The 27,137-nt window shown below is 37.0% G+C and overlaps 1 protein-coding gene across 15 annotated transcripts in view; it reads left to right on the top strand.

Annotated features, from left to right (window-relative positions):
- PPM1B (protein phosphatase, Mg2+/Mn2+ dependent 1B) overlaps positions 1-25,281 on the top strand; it is a 58,699-nt gene extending 33,418 nt beyond the window's left edge. For 7 of the 15 annotated variants that reach the window (XM_065058218.1, XM_065058221.1, XM_065058222.1 and 4 more), the window contains 5 exons: positions 895-1,758; positions 3,359-3,476; positions 11,501-11,612; positions 15,104-15,161; positions 23,453-25,281. In XM_065058218.1, the coding sequence (XP_064914290.1) occupies positions 913-1,758; positions 3,359-3,476; positions 11,501-11,612; positions 15,104-15,161; positions 23,453-23,482 (1,164 nt within the window). In that variant the 5' untranslated portion in view covers positions 895-912 and the 3' untranslated portion in view covers positions 23,483-25,281. Of the gene's footprint in view, positions 1-892; positions 1,759-3,358; positions 3,477-11,500; positions 11,613-15,103; positions 15,162-21,562; positions 22,587-23,452 lie in introns of those variants that run through there. The other 8 variants (XM_065058215.1, XM_065058214.1, XM_065058211.1 and 5 more) reach the window with 2 other exon arrangements.
- The last annotated feature ends 1,856 nt before the right edge of the window (positions 25,282-27,137 follow it).

The raw sequence follows: 27,137 nt of genomic DNA, 5'->3' as shown, positions 1-27,137 counted from the left end.
AAGTCAGCAGTCTTCTAAAGCTTCAACACAGATTTTGCACATTTTACCTGCAAGCTTGCTCTCTGGAGGTGGTTCTTTCTCATATATTTTGAGGTAGATCTTCAAATATTGAAGAACTCCTTACTTCCTCTGGATTATTTTCTTCTCTTAGATAGCTCCTATCTCTTGTAACTGGATACATTTAAAAATCAAGATCAGTGCATCTTTGAACTTAAAACCACATGTAAGGACACAAACATCTTTTAGGGATGGTAAAAATGGAAATGTTGTTTTACAAAGGGCTAAGTATAATTTATTAAGAGAATCCTGGTAGAAGTTTTCTTGGATTGAAGTAGGATTTGCCTTCTTGTTTCCTTTGGCAGATGGTCTACATTCCCCTGTTGTCACTTTGGCCTTGCTATACAAGAATACTGAAGTAGCACAGTGCATGCAAAGCTAGTGAGACCAGTCCTTATTTATGAAGTATTAGCTTTTCTTCATGACACAATAAAGCTGGAAAAATAATAGGAGTGACGTGGTTGTTTTTCCAGCATGAATTATTTTCTGCAGAGAGAGACACAGTTTGCAGTGCTGCAAAGGTATGTGGACTACTCTGCCTTCATATGGAGAGCCTTTAATTTTGGTGAACACAGAGTGCCTTACCAGAAAACAAACCAACAAAAGCCCAACAACAAACCAAACAAAACAAAATAAACCACACACGAACCAGTGCAAACATGGGTCTGTAAGTTCACACTTTGTGTAATTAATTACTTTTCCCCCATTACAGTTTCTGACTTCTGCACACGTGCACGCTTTATCACTTGTTTATAAAGAAGAAACACAGGAAAGGGAGAACAAAGCGTATATGGAGCGGTGGTTTTATAAATAAGATTTTTCTTCTCTGTTTTTCAGATTCAGTATTGCATAAACATGGGTGCATTTTTGGATAAACCAAAAACTGAAAAACATAATGCTCACGGTGCAGGAAATGGCTTGCGTTATGGCCTCAGCAGTATGCAGGGATGGAGAGTGGAAATGGAAGATGCTCACACAGCTGTTGTAGGTATTCCCCACGGCTTAGAGGACTGGTCCTTTTTTGCTGTCTATGATGGTCACGCAGGATCTCGAGTGGCAAATTATTGCTCCACGCACTTGTTAGAACACATCACTAACAATGAAGACTTTAGGGCGACAGAAAAACCTGGATCTGCTCTTGAACCTTCAGTGGAAAATGTCAAGAGTGGAATCAGAACTGGCTTTTTGAAAATTGATGAGTATATGCGCAATTTCTCAGACCTCAGAAATGGAATGGACAGAAGTGGCTCAACAGCAGTGGGAGTTTTGATTTCACCTGAGCATGTGTACTTTATCAATTGTGGTGATTCACGGGCTGTTCTCTATAGGAATGGACAAGTCTGTTTTTCAACACAGGATCACAAACCTTGCAACCCAAGGGAGAAGGAGCGAATCCAGAATGCAGGAGGCAGTGTAATGATTCAGCGTGTTAATGGTTCATTGGCAGTTTCTCGAGCTCTGGGGGACTATGACTACAAATGTGTTGACGGTAAAGGCCCTACAGAACAACTTGTTTCTCCAGAGCCTGAGGTTTGTGAGATTTTAAGGGCAGATGAAGATGAATTTATCATCTTGGCTTGTGATGGAATCTGGGATGTAATGAGCAATGAAGAGCTCTGTGAATTTGTTAAGTCTAGACTTGAAGTATCAGATGACCTGGAAAAAGTGTGCAATTGGGTAGTGGACACTTGTTTACATAAGGTATGTAACTTTTTTCTCCAAACAGCTGTTCTAAAATGATCTTTTCTTTAGATGGGTATGATGTTATCAGCAGTTCCTGGCCTACTCTTCCTCTTCTCTCTCTTCCTTCCCTCAAACCTCTGTATCCATTCAACTGTATATCCTTGCTGAAGAATATACAGCCTCATCCTTTGTGCCTGGAGAGGGGATAGCAATTTCAAAACCAAAGATTTCTTTTCTCAAATAACACTTCCATATAGGTTCAGCTCTAAACTATATTTCCAGATACGAAATTTTTAAAACTAATAAATTCTGTGTGAGATATTTTGGGGTGATTATTTTTTGGTCATTCAAGTTGGGCAGTGTTTATATCCTTTGCATAAAAGTCATTGTACCATTTCCTCATCAAGGTATGGTTTGTCTGTCATCTGAAGCAGTGTCCTCAGCTCATTGTTGTAGCTTAGATGGAGAAGCACTTCTTTTGCACCTGAGCTTGCTTGTACTCCTCAAATTTAGAATTTGTTTGGAGCAACTACAGGTCAGTCTAGAAGTGTTTCGTAGGTATACTATTATCAGAATTTCCTGAAAAGTGCAATTCCTGTTGGTGCAAATATGGTTCCTTCATTAGGCCACATACCAAACTTACCATTTTGAGGAAAACATTAAAATTCAGTGTTCTAACACTAAAGGGTGAGTTATTTTTTTCAGTAATAGAGTTGTATTCCAGCATATGCCATACGATGTGTGATTGGTTTAAATGCCATGGCTTTTCTGACCAAGCACTTGATCAGCCTTGTTAAAGGATACTCACTCTAATATACCTTCAGTAAAACTGAGCCCTGACCTCATATTTATTTTATAAAGTCAGATCCTGGTGTCTGAAATAAGATCTTAATTTCAAACCAGGAGTTTAAATTATGGTTCTGCTGGATCTCCTTAGACACTGTGTTTTTAAATTTGTCTTTGGATTGTAATTGTTTAAAAGTAAATATGAGCAGGAAAGTGGTATCGGAACTTACTGGTGAAAAACTGTCATTAAAATTCATATCTGAAAAGCTGTTGGCTCAGGTTGCTGAGCACATGACAGTCTGTAATGTCAGCTTGGCCATACTAAATGAATTAGCATTTTGTACTTCAACATGCTACATATGATGCAGGTGCATTCTGATAAACAGACTTGCGATGAAGCCAATGTCTTATGTGAATGCTTTTGAACTGAAATAAAGTAGTAGCTGGAGCTAGCTATTCTAGTAATCTAAGATAAGTATTCTGCATGCCACTTTGCAACATGAGTTGTTTTTTAACTTGGCTTAAGGTAACATTATATGACTGTTCAATTTCTGACCTATTTTCTTGATATTATTTTTAAACTGTTGACATGTAAATAAGTCCATTAAACTTTAGCACTAAGAATAATACAATATAAATCAGCAAAATTTTGGCAAGTAGTTTAGTTGGGAAACTTAGAGGTTCTTATTAATAAAAATACAGTTTTATTGCAAGGTTTCTTTTTTTTTTTCCAGGTCTATCTGTAGTACCATATTTGGAACAAGTAAAAACGTGACTAGAATAGAAAAATAAGACTCAAGACCCTAACTCTTCTTTTTTCTTTGTCATGTAGGGGAGTCGTGATAACATGAGTATCGTACTAGTGTGTTTTTCAAATGCTCCTAAGGTCTCAGATGAGGCAGTGAAAAAAGATGCTGAGTTGGATAAGTACTTGGAATCACGGGTTGAAGGTAAGAAATGCATTTTGTCCAGTAGAAATGCTGTCATGGCCTTCTTGAGCTTGAAAACAAAAGCCAGGAAAGCCATCATGCCATTATGTGTTGGGTCAGATTCAGGCCTGATTACAACTTTCAGTTTTTATGTGTGAGGAAAAATGTTTTAAGACATTTGGTTAGTTTATCCTGGTATTCTGCAAGCTTTTTCTAAATATAAGCTTTAGAATTTTAATTCTGTCTTCACAGGTCAAAATGCAACCACTGACCTTGCAGAGCATTATATCAGTGAAGTGAATTGTGATATTGTTAATGTCTTGCTTATAAAATATTAAGAGATGCTTGTGGTATTTGGTCGCCTTTTTGTGACAGCTTTGACAAATAGAAAAAGCTGTATTGAGTTTTTATGAAGCGACAAGTTACTCATCTAATTGTCCAGGCTTTTTTAACTGCATTTTTTTTTAACATAGCTGTTAGTTATTTATCACACTGAGAACTTTTTTTTGTTAAGCCAGCTTTTGCAAAAACTTAACAGAATATAAATGACCAAAATACTTACAAATGCAAGAGCCCTTTGGATTCTGAATCCTCACTGGTGTGTGTGTATGTGTGAATAAAAACAATATAATCATCTAGAACTTTCATGGAGGACTAAACTTAATTTCTAACCAGTTTCATTTAGTCACTGATTTGATAACACTTATCCAAGAGTTTGAATGCATCTTCTTCCTTTAAGCAGAAGCAGTTACAGGAAAGGTAGCTTGACTCAGAATGAAAGACTTGCCCTTGTGTATTTATTCCTTTTCTGCAGTGTTCTTAATGTCAGAAAATCTGACATCTCAAGCAGCTTTCAAACTGTTGCTTCTAATTTAAAATCTTTTATCACCGGTTAGGGCTGTTCTGAAGTCTGATAACCGCTATATGTAGTGGCCTGCCAGTCTCTTCAGTCTTCTTAATTATGCTAGTGATCGAGGTACAGCTCAGTTTTGGTAGGACTGACTGAAGTTCAGGGCTGATGCTGAAACCTTGTGGTTTTTGTAATATTGTTCTTAATGTTGGCACAGGGTTTTTGTAGAAGCAACCCAGGCATGAAAATAACTGAGTTCTTGGAACAGTTTGTCTTGCTGTTACGAATGTTGCTAGGCTAATGCTGTGAAGTAGCATCGTTGGGAGAGAAGCAGTCATCAGAGGTTTTGAAAGCTTTGTTGTTGGGATTCTTTAAACTTCAGTAATCTCATCAGAAAAGTCACCCACTGTCACCCACTTACAGTGATGCAGTTTATTAACCGATTTGTTGGAGCTACCAGTTACAGCAACAGTATTCAAGGAAAGGAAGGGGTTTACTGAAGAGAAAGCTGGTTGAGATAACTTGTACCCTTTTTTGGCTTGTTTCAGCCCTGGACTAGAATATTCACTAGATCCAAGTTGAACTGTACTTCATGAAGAGGTGATCCCTTTGTAGATGATAATGAGTTGTGTAGCCTCCTTAGCTGTATTTGTTCCAGGTGCTGAGATCAGTGGTTTCACTTTATACTCTAGTATTGCTGTCCTGATGGTATGTCTCTGTTCATATAGAAAAAATGTGATATTGGCAGTCTAAAGGACTGTTCAGCAGAGTTCTGTGAAAGTAGTTTAAATCTGGGTGTCAAGATGCTTGGGACTTTGCAGGTCAGAATCTACGTGAAGCTGCCATCTTCAGACTGTAACAAGGTCTCAGTGACATAAATCACAGCCCTGGCCACTGACTGCCTGAGCTTGAGCATTTTTTTATGAAAGAAGGTGTGACTGACCAAATTTTCTTAACATGGATCCGGAAACTTTCCAGGTGCCTAAGCATGATGGGAATTACTAATGCGGCACTCAAGCGCTATCACATAGGAGATACATGCCACTTCTGTTTTTCTTGTTGGCTTTGGTTTATTTGAATATCTGAGACACCCACTGGCTTTTTAACATGCTGTAATGGTTACTGAAAGAACTGATTGGATATACTTCTACTAGAAAGTAGTTCATATCCAAATAAGTACCATTAGGTATAACTGAGAATTAATCTGTAGATCTGAGATCAGGAGCCTTCTGAGAGCGTACAACAGCAAAAATTCCACAGCTAACCATTCACAGCTTTTGTTAACAATGATTCAGTGTAAAATGCAACAGTGACATGGAAATGTACATGCTGCCACTGTAACTTGCTGTGGACACCTGTTAGTTTTACCATTTTAGTATCAAAGATTCTCAAACTTATTTTAATGCGACAAATGACGCTGTGTATTTTACCACTTTTTCATCGGTGTGAAACAACAGTGAAAATCGTTCTTTATGTGGATACCTTTTTTTATTGCACTCTTAGACAAATGAGATAAATTTAAGTGTTTTTTGTGTTTGCGTCAGTGTCTCAGTAATCTAAGATAGTTGATGTAACAAAGCTTAATTTTTAGATACACGTAAGAATGCCTTCAGGCCACAATACAAGTTATCTCTGAATGTACTGGTGTTGTGTGTGGTGTCTTTCCCTCTTGTTTAAATGTGTTCTGAGTTGAAACAGCTTGTATTTTTGTAGTTTCTGTTGAGATCAGAGAGAGCTAATGGTCACTTCAAATGTGAACTCCAGCCATGGTTCTCAGAACTTGGCTTCCATCCCAGGCTTCCTAGATGACACTAGTTAAGATAAATACCTATTATCTTCCTATGTCTGAGTACATGAGCTGTTAATAGGCTCTGGGAGAGAGCCAGGAGTTACCTTCCCTGCCAGCAGTCAGGTGTGCACTCAGTGCTCACCTGTCAGTATTCCCAGCTTATGGTGCCTCCTCTCTGTTAGCAAATATGGAAAAAAATGATGGAACTGCAGTGGATTTTATTGCTTTCATAAGTGAGGGTTAAGAAGATTAATAGAAAAGCTGCCAAATCACTTCTGATCAGAGTGACTGGATTAACTGAGAATGACGTAGGAAGCACTAGTTGCTAGTAACAGTGCAATGTTGTAGCATAACTGAGTTTCTACTTTCAGGTATCAAGTTATCTTCTTAGCAGAAATGTATTTTAGCTACTTTGTCGTGTTTAACAAATACGACACGCACCAAAACAAGCGGAGAGTTTGTAGTCTGAACTGATGCAGAGCCATTCCAAGTGTAACACAAAGGCTGTTAAGTGCACCAGAGAAGTGAGTTGCTTCAAAGCCTAGACTTCTGTTGGTTCAGCTCTTCTTGATTTCTTTTAATGTGTTTTTCTTTTCTGCATGACTTCCCTGTGTCATTCTGTGTTCTGCTAATTGGATCGAGTGCAAGGCCTTTAAATGTCAAGTATTTAGCAAGGAATGAAAGTTAGCATACTTGAGTAGATTCTGTCTAAAGTGGAAAAAATAAAGGAAACAGACTTCAGAAGAACTTAAAATATTTACCTATCTTCTAACAAATTTCTGTGTTCTTAACAAATTCTGTGAAACTGTCATTTTGACAGTATCCTTAAAAAAAAAAAAGTTGTTGGACTGCAGATTTTTATCTTACCTGTGTGCCTTGGGTGTTACTAGTTTAGAAATTATAGAGAAGCATGAACAAATTGTTTCAAACCACTAAGCAGCATTGAGAGAATTGTATAGAAGGATGTTGAATTCTTTTTAAAAAGTGGTCTGTTTAAAAGATTAAGTAGGGAGCAGAAATACTTTGCATTAGGAAAAAAAAAACCACAAACAAAAAAGCATGATCTTAAGTCTTGCAGTAGTAAAGAAAAGTTTTGTATGGTGGAAACATCTCTTTTATCAGGAAAAGAGAACTGCCGCGGTTAGTTTTGTGTGCATCTTTAGACTAAGTCTGGTCTGGAAAACAGTGCATAAGAGCTGTGCCTGAAAAGTTAAACTACCTTTAATTCTAGAAATGTAAAGCCTGGTAAATGAGTTGTGATGTTGACGGTACAGATTTTATCATCTCTTCCAGTTATTTTCAAAGGACAGAAGTTGTATTTCTTTAGATGTATTCTAAATATAGTTTACACTTTAGGATAGTCTTTGGGGGGAAGCCTATTACAATTTACTTGTCATTTTTGTGTTCCGAGGCTCTTGACTTGGCAAGTGTCTGTGTTCAGTTACAGCAAGTAATTGTACATGGTAAGAATCAGTAGTAGGTTTACTAATGTTTAAAATACCAGACTAGATGATGACTGTGAAAGACTTTTGAAAGACAAATAATGGACTTAGTTCAAGTATTGTGTGCAGCAATGTTTCTTTCTCTGTTAAAGAATTAACAGCTCACAAGTTGCATGTGGTTGGTTGTTAGCCAATAATTTTATTTATACATGTATTAAAAACATTTGAAAAAAATCAGCTTGTCTTAGAACTACTGATCTGCAAAGACGTAGATGTCATTAAAAATACCAGCTATGAGTTCTCTTAGGTACTCTCATCTTTCAGTGACTAATTTAAATCAGGGCAACTTTGGCACTTCGTGAAAAATGCTTTTGGGCTTCCTGAAGCAATGTGAGTTTGATCGATGGTATTTGTTTTCAATGAATGTACACTGTTCAATAAAGGAATTTTTTTTCCTGTTCTCTTGTGGACCTGAAATTTAAAGCTGAGTAGACTAACCCATCAAACATTTTAGACAACACGTTTTTTTCACTGCTATGCTTGTGCATTTTAAGCTTTGGCGTGGAGAGAAGTGTGTTGTTTGCCTGCTTTTGTTTGTTTTAAAAACTAAAAATAATACCAAAAAATCTGTATTGAAAAGCAGTTTGATACTTAGATGCGTAATATTTGTAGACTGTCATTGTACATTCCAAAGTAGAATGCTGAGATCCTGTGTATTTGTACAGTGAGTTGAGTTAGTAGTTCTGTAATATCTTTCCAGAGTTATTGTTTGAATACCAAAACAGAGGGCTTTTTCAAAGAGTTGTTAAAAAACTCAGCAAGTGATAGTTTACAGAGATCTCTAGTGGAAGAACTGTATCCCAAAACTCTTTTGCTAGTTTGCGTCTTGAGGTTGACAGAATGTGTTGAACTGCATTCCAAAGCTGCCAATTCAAGAGTGTTCTGAAATACTTACAAGGTTGTAGAGAATGGCTTGGGATTGAGTCATTTAGGATGGTGAGCACAGCTGTGCTTGAGTCACTTAACTGGTTCATTTCCAAAGTAATGCAGATGTGTTGGGCAGTAGTTAAATTACCCTAGATCAGTCTTTTCTTACTGCCACTTTCAAATGCTACTTTCTGTTCTCTGTTGTTTTTTTTTTTAGAGAGAATAAGCTGGGTCACAGCAGGAGAGAGCTGGGTATGGAAGTAAATTCATTTCTCTGATACATTTCAGATTAAGGTGTATCAGAGGTGTGTGTGGGGGTGAACCAACAACAACCAAACCAACCCATGCTAACCCCTCAAGTCATAAACAGGGGCACATATTAAATAGTCTTAAAAGTAGATACTCAATACAGTTAGATGGTGCATTTTACTTATATGGAGTATTTACTGTATATAAAACTGAATTGCCATAATCTTATAGCTGGAAATCAAAGGTGATGCTGGAACATAGAAAACTTGTAATGCTGTCTGATTGGGGCCTTGAATTATATAAAATTGAAATCAAATTTTGTCTGAATTTTCAAAATGCTTATATCTGAGTTAAATGTTAAGCTTTTAAGATAAAAGTATTTTAGGAGTAAAGCAGTAGAATAGTAGACTTCATAGTGGACTTTCATGGATTTACATATAATACATTTAATATAATATCAGGAAATTATTCTTTTAAGTAAATTATATCAGCAATACAGATGTAGAAGTTTCTGTTATCATGTTATGCACATTCAAGGAAAAATATTTAGTTGTGGGGTTATTCTTAATATCATAGAGATGAAGGTGAAAACCTCGTAAATGCCTGTAAATGAGTTTCTGAAAACATTTGGTTTCTTTTTCTAGTGGCCTTTGTCAAACAAATCCAGTGTGTATCTGCTAACTGATGTGTAATGAAAAAAGGTCATGCTTGGTCATTTGCTTTATTCTCGGATTTTCTGTTAGAAAGCTTTTTTTATTATTTTTTAGGAGAGAGGACATGTTCTGGATGAGATTATTCACCCTAATATCAGGAAAAGTGAAAGGAGATGGTTAGTTCTACCATCCCTGATTTAGCACCTTCTAGATATGGAGAGAAGATGCTTGTGGCTGAGTTCAGTGTTCCCTGAGAAGCGTTTATAAAGTCAAAGTTTCCAGTACCAAGAAATGACAGCAGTCATTAGTTGTGATTGCTTTAATTCCCTTTTAAAAAGATATAAAAACCTTTTGCTTGCATTAATATTTAGTGATTGCTTACTTTGTAGCTTTGTAGCTTTTCTTATTCTTGCTGTCTACCTTTAGTATAAACAGAACCAGATATGCTCTTGGTACTAAAAGCAGCATATGCATAAGACACCTTTCCTATCAGATGTGGCTCAGCAAAATTATAGTTGTACAGTCTGCCTCTAGCTAGGTAGAACTGCATGAAAGGACACAATGTGCAAGAGAACTTGTGGCTGATTTGCGTGAGAATGTGTGTGGAAGAAGTGATCAAAATCTTAAGATTCAAGCATACGTATTGAGCTGTCATTCTCTTTGCTAGCAATGGTTTGTTCTTGATGGATGGATGATAATACATACGAAGTTTCATGGAAGAATGTTCAGTGACTTCTAGTGGTAGTATTCCTAGCTTATTCATTGCAGAGATTGCATTGTGCTCATTTAAAATGGGGGCTTAGAAGCATAGTGCCTTATTTGCTACAGGGTAGTAAAAATCCTGTTAAAATAGAATTGCAGTTGGAGGGCTTTCCTACAGCTGTCCCTGATATAGAGGAAGCGAGTGCCTCGCAAGCACTTGCTTGTTTTTAATAGTCCTGAGAAGCCTCAAGAGAGGGTTAAATACCAGGAAACTTGGGATGCAGTGTTTAAAATAGGTAGGTACTTTTCTACTACCTCCAGAAACTCAAATTGTAGCTGCTTCTGGCTTTAATTGCACGCTCCAAATTAGGCATTCAGAATACAATCAATTGATTGTGAGATATTTAAGTGATTTGTTTGTCTTTGGATAGTAGCTGAGGTACAGACTGACTGAAGTGTTTTTAGGATGATATTTTGAGAGGATTCATTCTTCTTAATTATTCTGTTTTGTAGCTCAGACAAAGAGCTTTCATCTATTAACAGAACAATGTCTAAAGGAAATGGCACTCCATTCCTTAATTTAGCTAATTTTTCAGGAAAAAGCTTATTTCTTAAAAATATGTGACACATGCAAACAGTTACAATTTGTAAATAACTTAGTGAATCTTCTTCTGTCATGATAGGAGTTGAATGATTAGAGGCTGATGACTGGAAACTGGTAGTGTTATGCCTGAATGTGCAGCACCTGCTGCACATTTGCCTTCCAGCAGCTTTGATGAATAAGAATTTATGAAGATTGACTTCAGTTTAGGCAATTCTTTTCCAAGGCAGAATAACTTACTAGCACTGGGATACTTCTGCTTTGAAAATGGAATACTGTATTACTAACTATTTGTTGCCAGTTCTATATTGTGTTTTGGCCACTTGAGTGATAATGGGCCATTATGTATGTCTCTTTATTGTATGATGGTCTTAGTGTTTATGGACCGGAGATTCAGGACTTTGAGAATGCAAGGCTTTACTCACAGTGAAGAATGACTGAATTCCTGGGAAGCACTGGCATATGTTTTGTAACTTCTGACTATGTTTTCAAACACAATGGGAAGGTAACTGAAACAGACTCTGAGCTGTCATTTGTCTGGAGGGCAGCAGGCTGCTGTCTCCAGGATATTTCATCCAGTTCACAGTCTACATCTGAGTTTCTCTGAGAGAGAATTGCTAGAAGCACACTGGAAAGGCAGGCTATGGATTTCAGCAGCTCTCTTCCACCATGCAAAGACTGTTCACCTAAAATGTAAAGCATGTTTTCCTGTTTACATGTAACTCTTTCATAATGTCTCTTTTAAAAAGTGGTAGTATCTTATGTTTTCATGTCTTAAGGAATGGGTGGTATTAATTCAGTAATCTAAGGACTTCTTCTGTTTTTAAATTAGAAATTATGGAAAAATCGGGTGAAGAAGGAATGCCTGATCTCGCTCATGTTATTCGTATTTTAACTGCGGAGAATATCCCTAATTTACCACCAGGAGGTGGCTTAGCTGGCAAGTGAGTACAGTACTGGAATTTCTTAAACTGTTTAGTTCACTGAAACAAATACTTCTCTTTAAATGTTTTAAAAATTTCTTGTTGTTATGGCTATACTTAGATAAAGTTGGGGTTTACTTTATAAGCTAGTTTACTTTTGCACTACATAAACATCTCTGTTACTGTTCGCATTCTGGAATGCTAAAAGGAAATAGATCGTATTCTGGTACATAACATACTAGTTTCCTATTTCCATATGGCCATTTTAAGAAATAAAAAATATTTGTTCTTGGCTTTTTGCTGCTTTATATTCGCTAAGAACTATTAATAATGTAACCAGCCAGAGTATCAAAATACCAGCTCAACTTTCCTGTTGTCATGTTCCTTCCACCACCTAGTGTCCATTAAAAGTTTGGGTCCACACGTTGTTGCTCAGAAAACATTCTCATAAGAAAATTGTTTTTCTTTGTGTAGTCTTAAACTGAATGTTAGATAAGCAAGAATATTGAACTAGGATATGCATTTTAAAACTTGGTTGGCATAAATATTCATAAACATTCACAAATTACATTGCTTTTCTGGGGAGACTAATGGTGACACTCTAGCAACCTATATTTTAAGGATTTTAATTAACAGAATTTAGGATTGCGTAGACAATTGTTAATCTAGAATTTTCCAAACAGTGGGACCCATTGCTGCTCCCTGGCATATGTCATGTTGCTTCATGCATTTTTTCAAAATATGAAGTCTGTCTTCTGAGCATTTGTTTATACATCCATTTTCATTATGTGTACTTATTAATGGGCACTGTTTGCCATTATTTTTTTTCTAGCTTTGAAAGTACCTGTACATTCCTGGCCTTTTTCTCCACTTTTGTACACTCCCGGCATTCAGAGTTGTGTTGTGCCTCTTCTTAGTGCCTCCCAACTGCTGAATGAGTTGGTGTGTTTCATTGTTTTGCTTATTAATAGCTGCGTAGTGCACTCCATCATTATTCTGGAACCTTTGCATATAAATTCTATTTTAATTTGTTGTGACCTGTGTTACTTTTTAATAGGCTTAGGTTCAGAATTTGTCTTTTTGTGCCTTTCTCTCCATTTTACTTTTTAAAGTCCTGTGTTGCAGAAAACTGACGTCAGGAGGTCTAACTGCCGCTTCTTTTAAGAGGATGTCACACAGCATTGAGTGACTTTTTCTTGTCCTTCAAACTTATAGAAAGTCAGGCAGTGATGTATTTAGTTTACTTGTAGGATTGAGCTCCTGAATGCAAGTTTTGGAAAAGTGTGACTACACAACCCAAACCCACATACTGTGTTACTTAATTTTTTTTCATAGCGAGAGAGTGTTCTTGGTCTTGGGATCCTTTATCCTGTGAAGTTAGCAGGACATGAAGAATGCACACTCTGTCCTTTGTTTGAACTCCCAGACCTGGCTCAAACAGGTTGCAGAAAGAGCTTCTTGGTGGCTGACATCTGTGATTTTTAGCAGCAGTTATAGTTGCTCGTAGTTTTTAGTATGTATGAACTGGAGAAATGCAATGGGATGTTACCTTGACTAGACTATGTTTGCAAACCTCAGGAACCTCTGAAGTAGCTGCACTCCTGTATCATCAGTTACTTTTCTCTAGGAAAATCTTCTTTCCACGCTGATGGATCCCGTGCGACAGCTCAGCCACGCAACCTTTGCAGAATTCTTAAAGCTTTGACTCTAACTTGATTTGCCTTTGGAGCAGTTGTGTGCTTTGGTAGGCTTTTTATACCATCATTTTTGCAAGTGCCACTATCAGTTGAATTCTGAACTTCTTTCCTGGAGCTCATTGAGACACAGCCAAGAACCTTTGTGTGTGAACAGGCACTGATTGCATATACCACATTGTCTTGAGGCTTCAAGTTGTCATGTATATCAGTTGTGCCTACCTTCTACTTGTCTTGGTGTGGTGTGTCTAGATAAATTCTTATTTCATCATCAACATGTATTGCCTTTGAACATGTGATAAGACAGTGTCTTTCCAGCATTTTAGGTTAGTGGTCATCCTGAGATTTGATGCACTGTCCCTTGCATACACTGGCCTGCAAACCATCCCCCAGAGTTCTGAGTATTTTAGTAGGTACTGTTTTAAATGCTGGATCATGACTGGAAAAAAGATGTTGTGATGCTGGACACTAGGTACTGAGATGGCCTGGTTTATTATTTTGTCTCAGAAGTTGACGCACTTGCAACATTCCTCTAAAAAACCAAACTCTTCTGTTTTGAATGTGCTTTTGTTCCCCTGGTGTGAACATAAGAACCGTGTCATACTAGATCAGATCAGGGGTCGTTCTAGCTCTGTGTCCTGTCCTCAGGAGAGCTGGAAGTAGGTGCCTAGGGAAGAATATAAAATGAGGAAAATACGTAGAATACTTCCCCCGTCCTTATTATTTTGGTTTTCAGCTTCTTACAGCGAAGGTGCTTCCTGATCTTGAAGTTCTTTATGTACTTAGTGACTTGGAATTTATCTTCCATTAAGTTAGATATTTTCAGAAGGAGCCTCTTCTAACTTTTAGCATCCTCAGTATTCTGGGCCAGAAAGTTCTGTTGCACCAAGAGTCATCACTGTGTATTTTTGAGACATTTGCTGATGTCTTCGTTTGATGCACTTGTGCACTGTATTTGCAAAAGTCAACAGTCAATGCTTATCTGCGTTCTGTAAGACATCATTTTTGTAGATCTTGGCCACTTCCAGACTTGAGAGTCTTAGTTTATGTAGCAGTTTTTTTGTTGAAGCTGTCAATAATTTTGATCATATTTATTGTACTTGTCTGAACGTGTCTCAGTTCTTACTATGATTTAAAGATACAGGGACACAACCTTTTTCCTCTCGGAAGTCTGTTTATACTTTGGGTTTTATTTTTTGAGTAGCTTTTTGTGCTTGTTTTGCCTGCCCATGATGGCGTGGCCTTATGGCACTGCCAGTAAAATGTATAGCTAGTGGCATTTGGGTTTTAATTTCTACAGTGTGAATAGACACTAGACAAAACATTTCAGGGGTTGCATACTCTGGGCACCACGCTTCAAAAGTTCATAGGCAAGTAGTAATCTGTGTATATGTAATAAAAATGGGGAAAAAAACCAAACTGTCTTAAAGTTCTACATGCATAAATAAGACGAGAAAAACAGCAAACTTGAAAAATTGTGTTGCAATAAACAAAATATAGGTTTAAATGTTACTCTTGGCAAAATCTTACTGTGAAGCTGGAACTTCTAAAGATGTAAAGGGGGTCGACTGTGGGGAGGGTAAGGTAAGAAAATGCTTTGCCTTGCTTAGTCTTTACAAATCCTGCCTTACTGCTAAATCCCCAAGCATTATATTGAAAGTGAGTAAAGACACTTGAGATTGGGCTTCATGATTTTAAGAGGTAGGTTAAAAGAAAAACACCTTGAACACTTTTAGGTTATTACTCTGATCAAACTTTTCAAGCTTTCAGTGTTTTGAAATCCATGGTGCTTAATTCTTTTAACACTTCTTTTTTCAGGCGTAATATTATTGAAGCTGTGTATAGTAGGCTGAATCCACACAGAGAAAATGAGGCGGTAAGTTCCCATTTTGATTGCTATAGCTCTTTGTTAATGACAGTGTCAAAATTAGTGTCATACATTAAGCAAAAGTGTATATCCCTGCCAATAAAGGATTATAAACACAAAATATGTATTGTAGCATACAGTTCATTTTGACCCTGTTTTGGATGGAACTGATATAGAACTTCATCCTCAAAAAGACATCAAACTGACACCCAATTCTGAAAGACTTTTCAATTGATGGCTGCTTTTGCAGTTAAACCTGTGAGGCATTGTTGTGGTTTAACCTGGCAAGCAGCTAAACACCACACACAGCTGTTTGTTCATCCCCCACCCCACCCCGCAGTGGGATGGGGGACAGAATCAGAAGAAAAGTAAACCTCCTTGGCTGAGGTAAAGGTGGTTTAATAGAGCTGAAAGGGAAAAGAATAATGATAATAACAATGTAAAAGGATATATAAAACAGTGATGCATAATGGACTTGCTCGCTGTCAGCCAATCCCCAGCCAGTTCCCAAGTAGTAGGTCCCCTGGCCAGCTTCCCCCAAAATACATTCTGAGCGGGATGTCATATGGTTCGGAATATTCCTTTGGCCAGTTTGGGTGACCTGTTCTGGCTGTGCCCCTTTGCAGCTTCTTGTGCACCTGACATGACATGGGAAGCTGAAAAGTCCTTGATTGCTTAACAAAAACTAAAACATCAGTGTATTATCAACATTATTCTCATAGTAAACCCAAGCCATAGCGCTGTGCCAGCTACTAGGAAGAAAATTAACTCTATTCTGGCCAAAACCAGGACAGGCAACAATGCAGAGGGTTTTTCTTAATTATAGTCTAGTATTGTCAAAAATTATGGTTGGCTTATTCATTACTTAAGTAGGTATTATGTCTGCTGTCCAGAAATCTAGTAGAAGAGTGGGCAGATACACTGCCTGTTGTCTTCTGTAAGTTTAGAAGACCTTGGGACACTGAACATAAAAGATAACGAAAGTAATATTGACTACTCTTTTCAAGCTTACACTATCTTTTAATATCCTCATGTCCTAAGGAGAGCTCGAGGTGATTTTAGTTACTTCAGTTCCAGTCTCTAAAATGGCCTGATTATTAGGTGGTCCTTATTATAAAGAGTAATAACTGCTGTTCATCAGTTGTGGTTAAATTTATTTTTAAAAAAGTCTCTGGAAAACTGAAGAATTGATAAAAACATCACTGGTTTGTACAAATGTTGTCATTTTCTGTACAGTTTATGTGAACTAATCTGTGAAGGTAACATTCATTTTCTAGTAAATATTTTGTCATATGTTTTGTATTCCAAGGTGGCTACAAGGTCCTCAGGTAGTCATTACAATGAATGGTGTTGGGGTGATCTCAACTTTTCTTTTAAATACTTTGAAATGATCAATTGTATGCCTTGAGATTGTGAATATGCAGTCTCACCACAATTATTATTGTGGTTTTCCCACTGTCTTCTCTTGGCTGCCTATATTTGGTTTATTCCCTTAAGGGAGGAAGCTTGTGTAGATGGAAGCAAACACTATTCTGTTAGAGTACAAATAGGGAAGAAATCTTTAAACTTTTTTATATTTGTGGATTTGTTCCTTTTTTTAGTTCGGAAGTGATAGAGTACCCATTTTTCATTTTACTTTCAATAAATGTGCAGCAGTACCCTAAAATAAGCTAGAAAAAAATTTTCTTCTTTTCAGCTTCTTTAGTCCTTCAGGTAACTCTGCACTTCTGTCAGCCTGCTACTGCTTTTCGTATTTAGCCTTAATTTTGTTCCTGCTTTGAGGTTAAAGTTTTTGGTGAAAGCGGCTTATTTGAAGATTATGGCATCAGTTTTATAAGTTGGCTGGTTTTTAAGAAAAAAGAGTTTGTCTAATGGCAACTTTCTAGAAATATCACATGCCATAGTTGCATTTATGATGCACCTCTGAGTCCAGATGTACTGTTCAATAGCCATGCAAGCTTGCTGGAAGTCCTACATACAGTATAGCTTCCTTTTGTAATGGCTCCTTCCGGGAAATTTTTGAACATCATCCACTATGATTTAATAAAATGAGGTAACTCAACCAAATATGTAAGTGAATCATAAAATAATAGAGCTTTAACACGTGTTACCATTAATAGCTTTGACCCTTATTGCTATTAGAATTCCTGGATAGTTGTCTTGAGTCCTTTTAATTTGGCTTCTTTAATATGAAGTGTGAGCAGTACACTCCAGACTACTTTGTGAAGTTTACCTTCTGTTGGTATTTAGTGCAAATCTCAATAATGGTTTGAATGATGCTTTAAATAAACAATATTACATTTTAGTTTGATCTTGGGCTAAGTGATCACTTGCCAGTCAGTACCTTTTCTGCTTTTTATCCTAAGTGATTCTGACCCAGAGCAGTTTGAGGGGAGGGTGTGCCGCTGGGTGAAGGATGCAATTCCTGTTTGTACTTCCCCCAAGTAGGAATTGTTATCTTAGTGTCCTTGAAGTGGATGAATTTAGTGGGTCTCATCCCTGAGGTGATAAAAACATTACTTCCTTTGCTAGTCTTACTTATAAACTCCAGGTATATATGTGGTGATCCTAGTCCTTTGAACTCAGTACTCTAGTGCATGGAGAGGGTAAAAGAGAAGGAAGCTGTTCTGTTACTCAACATCGGATGCTTCACAATGTCTACATGCTCTGATAATGTTGCTACACATCTTGCATTTAAACAGGAAGCAAAGGTAGGAAGGAAACATACGGTACATCCTGACGATGACATTTCTGAGTGAGACCAAAATATAACTAATAATGCCCCTGTTTAAACTAGTATGAAGGAAGAGCAGGTCTGTATCTCCTAATTCTTCGTACACAGATGCTGAGTCTGCAGAGCATGAAGGTGCGCTGACTTGCACTGGAGAATCTTTCCCCATCTGTAGTTAATAGTGTACACGTGTCTGTGTAGAGCGCGGAGCAGAATACTGCTATACTTACTGGAAAGTCTGCCTGTGGAAGCCATCTACATCTGATGATTTTATATAAGGCTAAAGCAATTTTATTTTTTTTAACCTTAACAAAATAATCTCATTAATTGCCAAATATTAATGCACGTGAGTAAAAACTAAAAATAAATAACAATAAAAACCTAAAAACGACAAAAGGACCCCCCACAAAAACAACCACCCAAACCAAACAGATTAACTTTTGCGATTAAGAATATGACTTCCTTCTAAAGAGAACTTTTTAGCATTGAAAAATTTAAACTAGTTACCCTGAGTTACTGTGAACTGGATCAGAATAGCTTTGTAAATAAGTTCTTTGAAAGTATATAAATCAAAACCAAGGTGATATCTTTTTCTAGATTAGCTTCGTTTTTACTCAACACTGCAAACATTTCAGTTAGTATTGTGCTTAGAATTTTTTTGTTATCCAAGCTAGTGATTGTAGACTAATTTCATCCAATTCTTCACTTGTATTTTTTGAGGATCCTTAATGTATAGCCTAAATAAAGAGACGTGGCAAGGTGAGAGACTGAGTGAAAGAATCCTTACTACAGCATTATTCAGAAATCACTAGTGTAGCTTCAGGCTATAGCAGTCATAGATTTTGGTTATTCTTTGTTTTTCTTTTAGACATCTCAGCAGAGTACAAGCACTTAGTAAATCCAGGGCTGGAGAGAGCCCTGCAGTGGGTTCTCAAAGAGCAGTGTCGCCCGTGTTTCAGCAGAGGGACTTTCGCCAGAAATGTGGTGGCTTGTGCCTCTACAAGTGCAAGTGAAATCAAAGAAATGTGTTATGTATTGGGACTTGGTACGTTCGGATTTTTAAAAGGGAATTTAAAAGAAATTATAGTTAAGTAATTGTTACCACTGTAATGTTGTGATACCACCAAGTCAGTGTTCCAGTTAGCATGTTGAAGTATTACTCTTTGTTTAATGGCTCTACTGCTTCAACCATTTTTTTAATGTGTTCATAAGAGTAGGAGGCTACTATCCAGTTAGGCGACTCAGGTGTATAGGTATCTGTAAACACAAGGAACAGTGTTAAAATTACAGGGGCTATGTTAATAGTTTCAGTGGCATTTGTTCAAAACTGTGTATGAGTATCTTATTGGAAACCAATCATCATCCTCTCTTACTAATACTATACTCTGACAATTTGATAAATCATACGTCATTAAGGGCTGCTATAGATAATTTAAAAAATGTAAATGGACTAAATTCCTACACCCTTAAACACTGTAAATCCTGTACCTACTGTGTAGTAGCCTTATTTATATACATAATTTAACAGAGCAGAACTTGTGCAAAAAGTGTGAATGCCATGTTAAATATAGCTAGCAAAAATTTGTTCTTGTTTTTATGGTTAGTAGCACTGAGTTGAATTAGAACAAGAAGGAAGACAACTGCTCACTTAACACAGTAATCATAGCTTTCAGGGACCTGATCTAGCCACCCATCATTAGAGAGAAATATGCATTATAGTGTATATACAGCATATAGAGGCAGTTCCTGTCGTACTGTTGGGTTTCTTGTCTGCCAGCACTGATAAGGGAAGCACAAAATAGCCCACCATCAAAGAGGGTGCAAAGCAAGGTGCAAGTTGGAATATCAAACACTAACAACTTCCTTCAACTCCTACTAGTGTTTGAATTGTTCAGGAGTCGCAGAGCTGCTATTATTTTGCTTGCTGCTTTTACTCTTCAGTGTTGCATGGGAGCAAAAGTATTCACTTCAGTCTGCTAAAAGAATTTTTAAAGATCTGAATATTGCAAAATGTGGGGATTCAGGGTGTGTGTTTGCTAACATCAACCTTAGAGCAAAACTGATGGGCTGGAGGAACTAAGGAATTTAGATGTTCTCTGAACTTTGAAAGACTGAATTCTTCAGTTACGCTGCCTTGTTTAATATTAGCTAGATAAATACCTAAATAGTATTTTTTGGTCAAAACCTAAGTAGTAAGATACATCCGAAGCCTCATCTTGATGGCCGGAGTTTTTGCTGACTTTGTGCTCATGAGTCTCACTTCATACATTAAAACTACCTCCTTTAACTTGCTTCTCCTCACTGAGCTCTTGAAGAGCTATTTGAATATGAAAATGCTAGTTTGTGGGTGTCAAAACATCCCAAACTTAAGACCAGCAAACCACAGTGGAAGCATGTATCTATTTAGGCAATGAAATAGACTTAGAGGGTTGGCACTATATGCAGTAATGTGCATTTTTGTGGTAAAATTATCTCCTTTTTAACTTGCCTGTGCTGATCAGTCTTGGGACTTCTATTCCAGGAACATTACAGCATCTGAAATCCAAGATACTGTCTTAATGCTTCTATTAAGCTTGTAAATGAGTGACTGCAATACTTGTAGTTTATGAAGCATTTGGACTAGATTACAATGAAATGAGGTCAGCATGAGAAAAAGGCCGTCTAGATTTTGCCTCTAATGTATTGCAAAATCTGCCAGCTTCCAGAGATACAGTTCCATTTGTCTAGCTTGCTAACTTGCTAGATATTAATGATTTAAAATGTACTGTTCCCTTAAAGCAACAGTAATGCTTTAGCACTTAAAATATCTAGAATCAGTCTCAGCACTGTGATAGATGGGTAAGTCAATTGCAAAAAAAAACCTAATTTTTTTCAACTGAAGGCTTGTAGCCAAAAACTTGTTTTTCAAAGGAGACCTCCATTCCTTAATCAGTGCTTATTATTCAGATTTTGTGCTGTAGGTTTTTAGATTTTACTTTTAATAACTGTTCTGTGTGTTAATTTTTCCAGCTAATATGCACATGTGCTGAAAATAGTGTCTTACGTTGTTCGAACACCACCACTCCTGGTGCTGATAGGTAGCTGTGCATTAGAGGATTTGTTTTCTGAAACACTTCGGGTATTTATTTTGATGCAATGCTTCAACTAAACTACTAGCACTAGAGTTAGTTATTGTCTTTAAGTTTTTCACAGGACTGTTGCTATTGGCTGTGCAGAAATTCACAGTTAAAAATAGTGACCTGATGGCTAAAGAAGCTTAAATTTTCTTCTTTTTTTCACTGACAACTGACCACAGTTGTGGGGAGTATCAGCTCTATTTATCGAAACACACTAAAACAAGATGGAGTTAATTACAAAGATGTACCATGTTGATACTGTCTGGCTCAAAATATTGAAAAGCTTAAAAATGCTGTTTTAATAGTTACCATTTCTTAGATTATTATGTTGTTTCAAATAGAGAAACATGGATGTTATTGTTCTAAGATGTATGTTGCTAATAAGGTGGTTTAGATTCAAATAGAGCAAAGCTGATGTTTTCTTAGTCAGAAAAATTGTTTGGTTTTGGTTTTTTTGTTTTGTTCGTTTGTTTTGTTTTGGTTTGGTTTTTTTTTTTAATGTCGTTAGACAATATCCTAGTTTAACTACTGATTTCTTTTGGGGTCTTGAATCTTAAAAAAAGGACCCTGGCGAAGCCGAGGACAGTGGAACGCAGGGAAAATTGGTGGAAGCGCTCAGGCAAATGAGAATTAATCATAGGGGGAACTACCGCCACCTCCTGGAAGAGATGCTGAGTAGTTACAGGCTAGCTAAGATGCAGGGAGAAGAGTCCACTTCTGGATCAGCCGCAGCATCTACCTCAGATACTCGTGCTGGACCCAGTGACCCCGTACCAGACACCCCCACAGAATCTGGGCATCACCTTGCTGAAAGCCAGAGCTCAAATGAAGATTCAGGGATGAGTGATAAACAGACATAATGTTTTACGTAGCGGATTTAACGCTTTGCTTCACTTGGCGTATTTTCCTTTGTTTATATCCCAACATTTGTCACATCTATCCTAGAAGTCTGTTTGTTTTTACTTTAGTTATTTGTACAGATTGTTTATACAAAGCTGATTTTTCCTTAGAAGTTCAACTACTGTGGTATATTACATTAATTGCATCTTATTTTATGTAGCAAGCAGTTGCTTTCTATTTAAGGGGTTTGATTTATTTTTTTTTAATCCTGTGAAACCAACAATAGAAATCTAACATGCTAATGCAAAAACAAGTTCTAAAACTTTTGAGTACATTCTTAAATAATAATTTTGATGGTATATGTTTGCTCATTGTAAAGTTATTTATATCTTAATTGTATCTTTTATGCAAATTAATTGAATTATAGAAATTCTTCAGTCTATTTACTTCAGCATCATATACTGCATGTTTGTATTTGAATTGTGTATAGTTTATATTATAACTAAATTACAAAAGTTACTCCGTTTCAGGTTGTCACTTATTCTTCATGAAATGTGTTTGATTTGGTTCCAATTTAGATTGTATCTGCTGTTCATCACAAATACCTATTTTCTAGAAGACTGTATTATTACTTTCCAGGTTGTAGCGTAACATATCCAGAAATGAAAATGTATTTAGACGTAGTACCTAGTGTCACATTCTAAAAATTTGTGTTTAAGTGAAAATAAAGAATATGCTGTGGAATAATATCTGTATGCATATTGACTCTTTTAAGCAAGTAGTGAACTTCTTTTGAAATTCTGTCATTCTGACATAACTTGAAACTTTATATAGCTTCTGAAATGAACTCGTGATGTTCGTTAGTTGATACAGATATTTGAGTAATTTTGGGGTTTGGTACATTCATCATAGTCCTCTATTTGGGCAACATTTCTCAGGTTCCAGTTAAACATCAAGCATATAAATGAATAAACTGGCTATTCTGCCTAAGTTTACCTTCTACTCAATCTTTTCTTTGTCTTTTGGTGCACAACACATGTATGTAGGTGCATTTGGGTAGACCAGTGGTATGACTGGGAATTTACAGTGATGGTAGCTTGTATTAAGCTTGTAAATGAGTGCTTGTAAGTTAAATCTGGAATTCTTGTGTCGGAGGCCAGTTCATAATATAACACTTGCACAAAAATATCATTGTTCAAAATAGGTGCAAATTTCACAGCCTTAATGAGAAAGAGCCTGCGGGAATTTCTTGTGGACCAAGAATACCTGAAGAGCTGAGTTCCTTAGTATTTTATAGAATTTCCTTTTTTGTAGTCCATAGATGTAGTATCTATCAGTAGCTATGTTTTAGTACCATTTTAGATAGTACTTGTTTCTACGTCTTTATGCTAAAATAGCTTTACTGGGTTCATGTTTTATAGAAGTAAATTTCCTCATGAAGTTGAGGAACAGAGAATGTTTGTGCGTGGAAGTGGGCAGGTATGACAAAAAGGAAAATGTCATCTGTCGTACATTAGTGTTCTACTTAATTATGCCACTTAAATCCAAGGTGCAACAAAATGTTTTCATTTGTATTGGTGAGTAGTAATATTTCTCCTCTTCTTTTCCTGTAGGGTGCTGGAGATCTAGAAGATCCGTGGTAGCCTTACAAATCTGCTAAAATGCTTTTGATTCTGAAAGGGGGAAAAAACTTTTAAATCTGTTTTCTTCAATACAAGGGAAAAATTCTGGTGGATTTCCAACATTTTGTGAAATGGGCAGAAAGATATTAGAATTTTCCATCATTGTTCATTTTTTGTGTTTTCTGATATTGCCACTCTTAGCATTGCCTGTACTACAGTATTTTTACCAGCCTCAGGCATTCTGGTTCCATCTGTAATGAACTTTGGCCCTAAGAAGGAAGGAAGGATGCTCTCAGCAGATCGGTGCATGTACCTGAGGTGCATGGGATTGTAGGTGTACTCGGAAGATACTCTGTGGCTAAATGACAAGTGCGACACACAAGCATGAGAGAGCACAAGTGTTTGTTTGATACGTTACTTATTTCACTTTACCAAGTTGGAAGGCTTTGCAGCTCTGTGGCTTGGAAGTAATTTCAGTTGGGCGGTATGCTCTCAGATGTGTATTTTGTTTTTATTTTTTCCAGTTTTACCTGTATTACCAGACCAGTTAGGTTTCCCTGCGGTGTCCAAATTGTGATATGTTGCCTACTGCTTGCTTAAAGATAAGTGTATTTGGCAATAATATATGAAGATTCTAGGCATCTAAAACCAGTAAGAATTTTACGCATGTGTACAACACACCCTTAAACTCTTGCTAGAGGAAATCTTTTAAAACCAAACCGATGAATTTAGTTAGTAGTGACTTGCTTTGACATCTCACAGCTGCAGGTTTTTTAAAAAATGCTGAAAATTTGCCTTTATTATAATGTAAATTGTGATTATTTTTTTGTTCTATATGTGGTTTTCTATAGTTTTTTGATTTTATTTTTTTTTTCAGCTTAAGATACAGACAGAAGTCTTGTGTAATATGGGTATAATTTTTAATTGTTTGCATTATTTTCAAAGTTCAAATTATCACTTTGAGATTACTATAAATACACTTAAAATTATCTATTTTAAATTAAGAAAATATTAGAGATATTTTCATGGGTTCAATGACCTTTCATTTTATAAGCAATGGGCATGGTACAGAGTGGCTGTCATGTAAGGTACTTGAAGATTCTTAGTTTAATTCTATTTTTGCAATAACCTTGACTTTTTTCTGACTTCTTTGAGTTGTGCATGTAATGAGTCCAGTAAATGCTGAAAATGGGGAAGAGTAAAGTATTTATCTAAAATAAAAGCTATTGGGGAGGGGAAACAATGAATGTATCCATCTGTACATGATTTACATGCTGTGGATGCCTTGTAAACATTTTCCTATTTGTTTAAACTGTGTTTCAGCGAGGATGTAATTGCCCTTGTGTGTAGTTTTAAGCTAATGACAGTCATCAACTGGTTTTGTGTGAAATGGAATTCATAGTACTTTTCTGTAACTTTATCCCCATGGTGAGTCTGTAAAAACCACCCGCTCTCTCATAGCGGTGCCGAAGGGCAGCTTTCCCAATCATTTTGAGTCACTGTGTATCTGATTTTTTTTCCTTTCCTTTGGTCTAGAGAGGATTATTGCCACAGTATATTTTATTTATTCATTAGATTTTAGCCTTGTAAGTTAAAGTGTTCTAAATGATGATGTTAACAGGTATTTGTCCCTTTACTGTTTTTTTGGGGGTTGTTAAAAGATAGGGAATGAAGAATGCAACATGGTTTATTGTTCAGACTGTCCGCTCTGGTCCAACCCTGTACTGATAGTACCTTCCCAGTATGATATTGTGATGTTTCATACAATACAGTGAACATAACCAACTTGTTATCTTCAATAAAGGATTGCTAAAACAGTGTGATATGCTTTATATTTTCTTGAGGAGGATTCATCAAGGAGATGCAAGTGTTCTATGTAAAAAGGCAATCAAACAGGATTTATGAGATGCCTCTTGGTGACGGATTTGTGTTTGTTCTATAGGCAATGTGGCTCCTTGTCACAATAAACTCAAAGTCCACAAATGGGCTGCTCTGTGGGAGACAAGAGAACAAACAACATGTAGAGCTCCTGGAGCAAATCCATCCCAAGTTCAGCTGGAATGAGTCTCATTCCAGCTACGGGGAAGCATTCTTTTGAAGTCTAAAAATTCAGATTAAACTTGACTTTTTAGTCAACTAATTTCTTGAAGTTTCTTAAAGTTTGACTTTTCTACAGTGTTTTGGATAGAAATTTCTCTAATGTTAACACTCATGTTAAAACATGTACTGTTTTTTTTTTTTTGACTTACTAATGAAGTTGTTTTGCTGGGTGGGAAAGGAGAACAAATTCCTCTGTTATTGATACTGCATGGTAGTAACTTGTCTGGATACCTAGTGCTGCTGTGGGATGGGTGCATTTGTGAGCAACCTCTAGATTTTTGAGTCTATAAGCTCTTTAAGTCTACTAGTTCTTTGAATTTCATTGCTGGATCTGCCTGTACAGCATAACCCCTGCATGCTTTCCTCGTGAACTGCAATTTTAATACCTTGTTCCCCTCTAAGAGTTCTTGTAATCCATAGGCTTCAGTCCTGTGAACACTTTCATGTGTAGTTTTTTTACTGTCATGTGGATATTCTCCCTGACATAAAGGGTTTATGCTTTTATTGCCTAGAAGTGCACGTAGGTTTTTCTAAGAGAAGGACCGTAGCTTGCACAGCTACAAAAAAGGTAAATCAAGACCTTTTTTTTCCACTCTAAATTATCACTGCTTTTCATTCATAGATCCAATGGGTTTCAGAATTCTAATCATGTTTTTAGTGTGGTCAAAATCAATAGGAACTGAAGATTAGTGGCAACATTGAACTAAGCTTTAGTGGGCAGTTTTTACTTCTGGAAGATGAAGCAAAAAGCAGTGCTGCCTAACATTAGGTACCAGGTGTATTCTGGCAAAAAAGCCACAGTGCCAAGCAGTTTTTAATCTGTCAAATAATCTGGGTTTTGTTGGGCTAAATTTCAGATTTAAGGTTGTCTACTGAAAGCATGTTGCTTTTAGGTCTTTATAGCTGTTTTTTAGCTCTAAAATTAAGTCAGAGGGATGGAGCTGCACTGCTCCAGGTGAGCAGCTGCATGGCATGGTACCAGAGATGAAGGCAATTGGACAAAACCACGACCAAGTACCGAGTCAGTGCGCTTTTGCAGGAAAGTCCAGGTAAGCGAGCAGTTCTTGCAGTTGCAACTCCCCTTGGGGTCTCCTGTGTCTGTGTAACCCCTTTCTCTCGCGTGCCAGTCTTGTCCTGCTCATGTTTGTTTGGCCCGATGCTGTACAGACCTGATTTAGCTGTGCTTTGCTCGTGCCTTGTGATATTCCCAACTAGCTGATGTGCTGTCGATCAAAAGACAGGCGGCTTGTGCGTTTTGGCATGACTGCGCCTCGGGTTTGTGTTTAGCTCGCTGCTTGAGGTCATCTCTTGTTTCCATCGCTCTCTTTGTTACATGCTTAATGAATGCCGCTGCGCTTTGCTCTTTTTACATCTGAAGGGTCACGTTCCCCCAGAAACCTTCATTTTTCCTTCTTCAAAAACCTCCTTAAAGCTCTCCTTTGCCGTGATGCCTGGATTTAAACACTGATTTGGATTATTGAGAACTCCCTTCTCCATTGATGAGTACTTCCAGCTTCAGTCCTTGGCTGGCCTTATTTGTCTATATGCAGCTTGGCCAGGAATTTCCAACAGAAGC

Source organism: Columba livia, chromosome 3, assembly GCF_036013475.1.
Source record: "Columba livia isolate bColLiv1 breed racing homer chromosome 3, bColLiv1.pat.W.v2, whole genome shotgun sequence".
Classification (NCBI taxonomy): domain Eukaryota; kingdom Metazoa; phylum Chordata; class Aves; order Columbiformes; family Columbidae; genus Columba; species Columba livia.
This window is presented reverse-complemented; position numbering and strand designations above follow the sequence as displayed.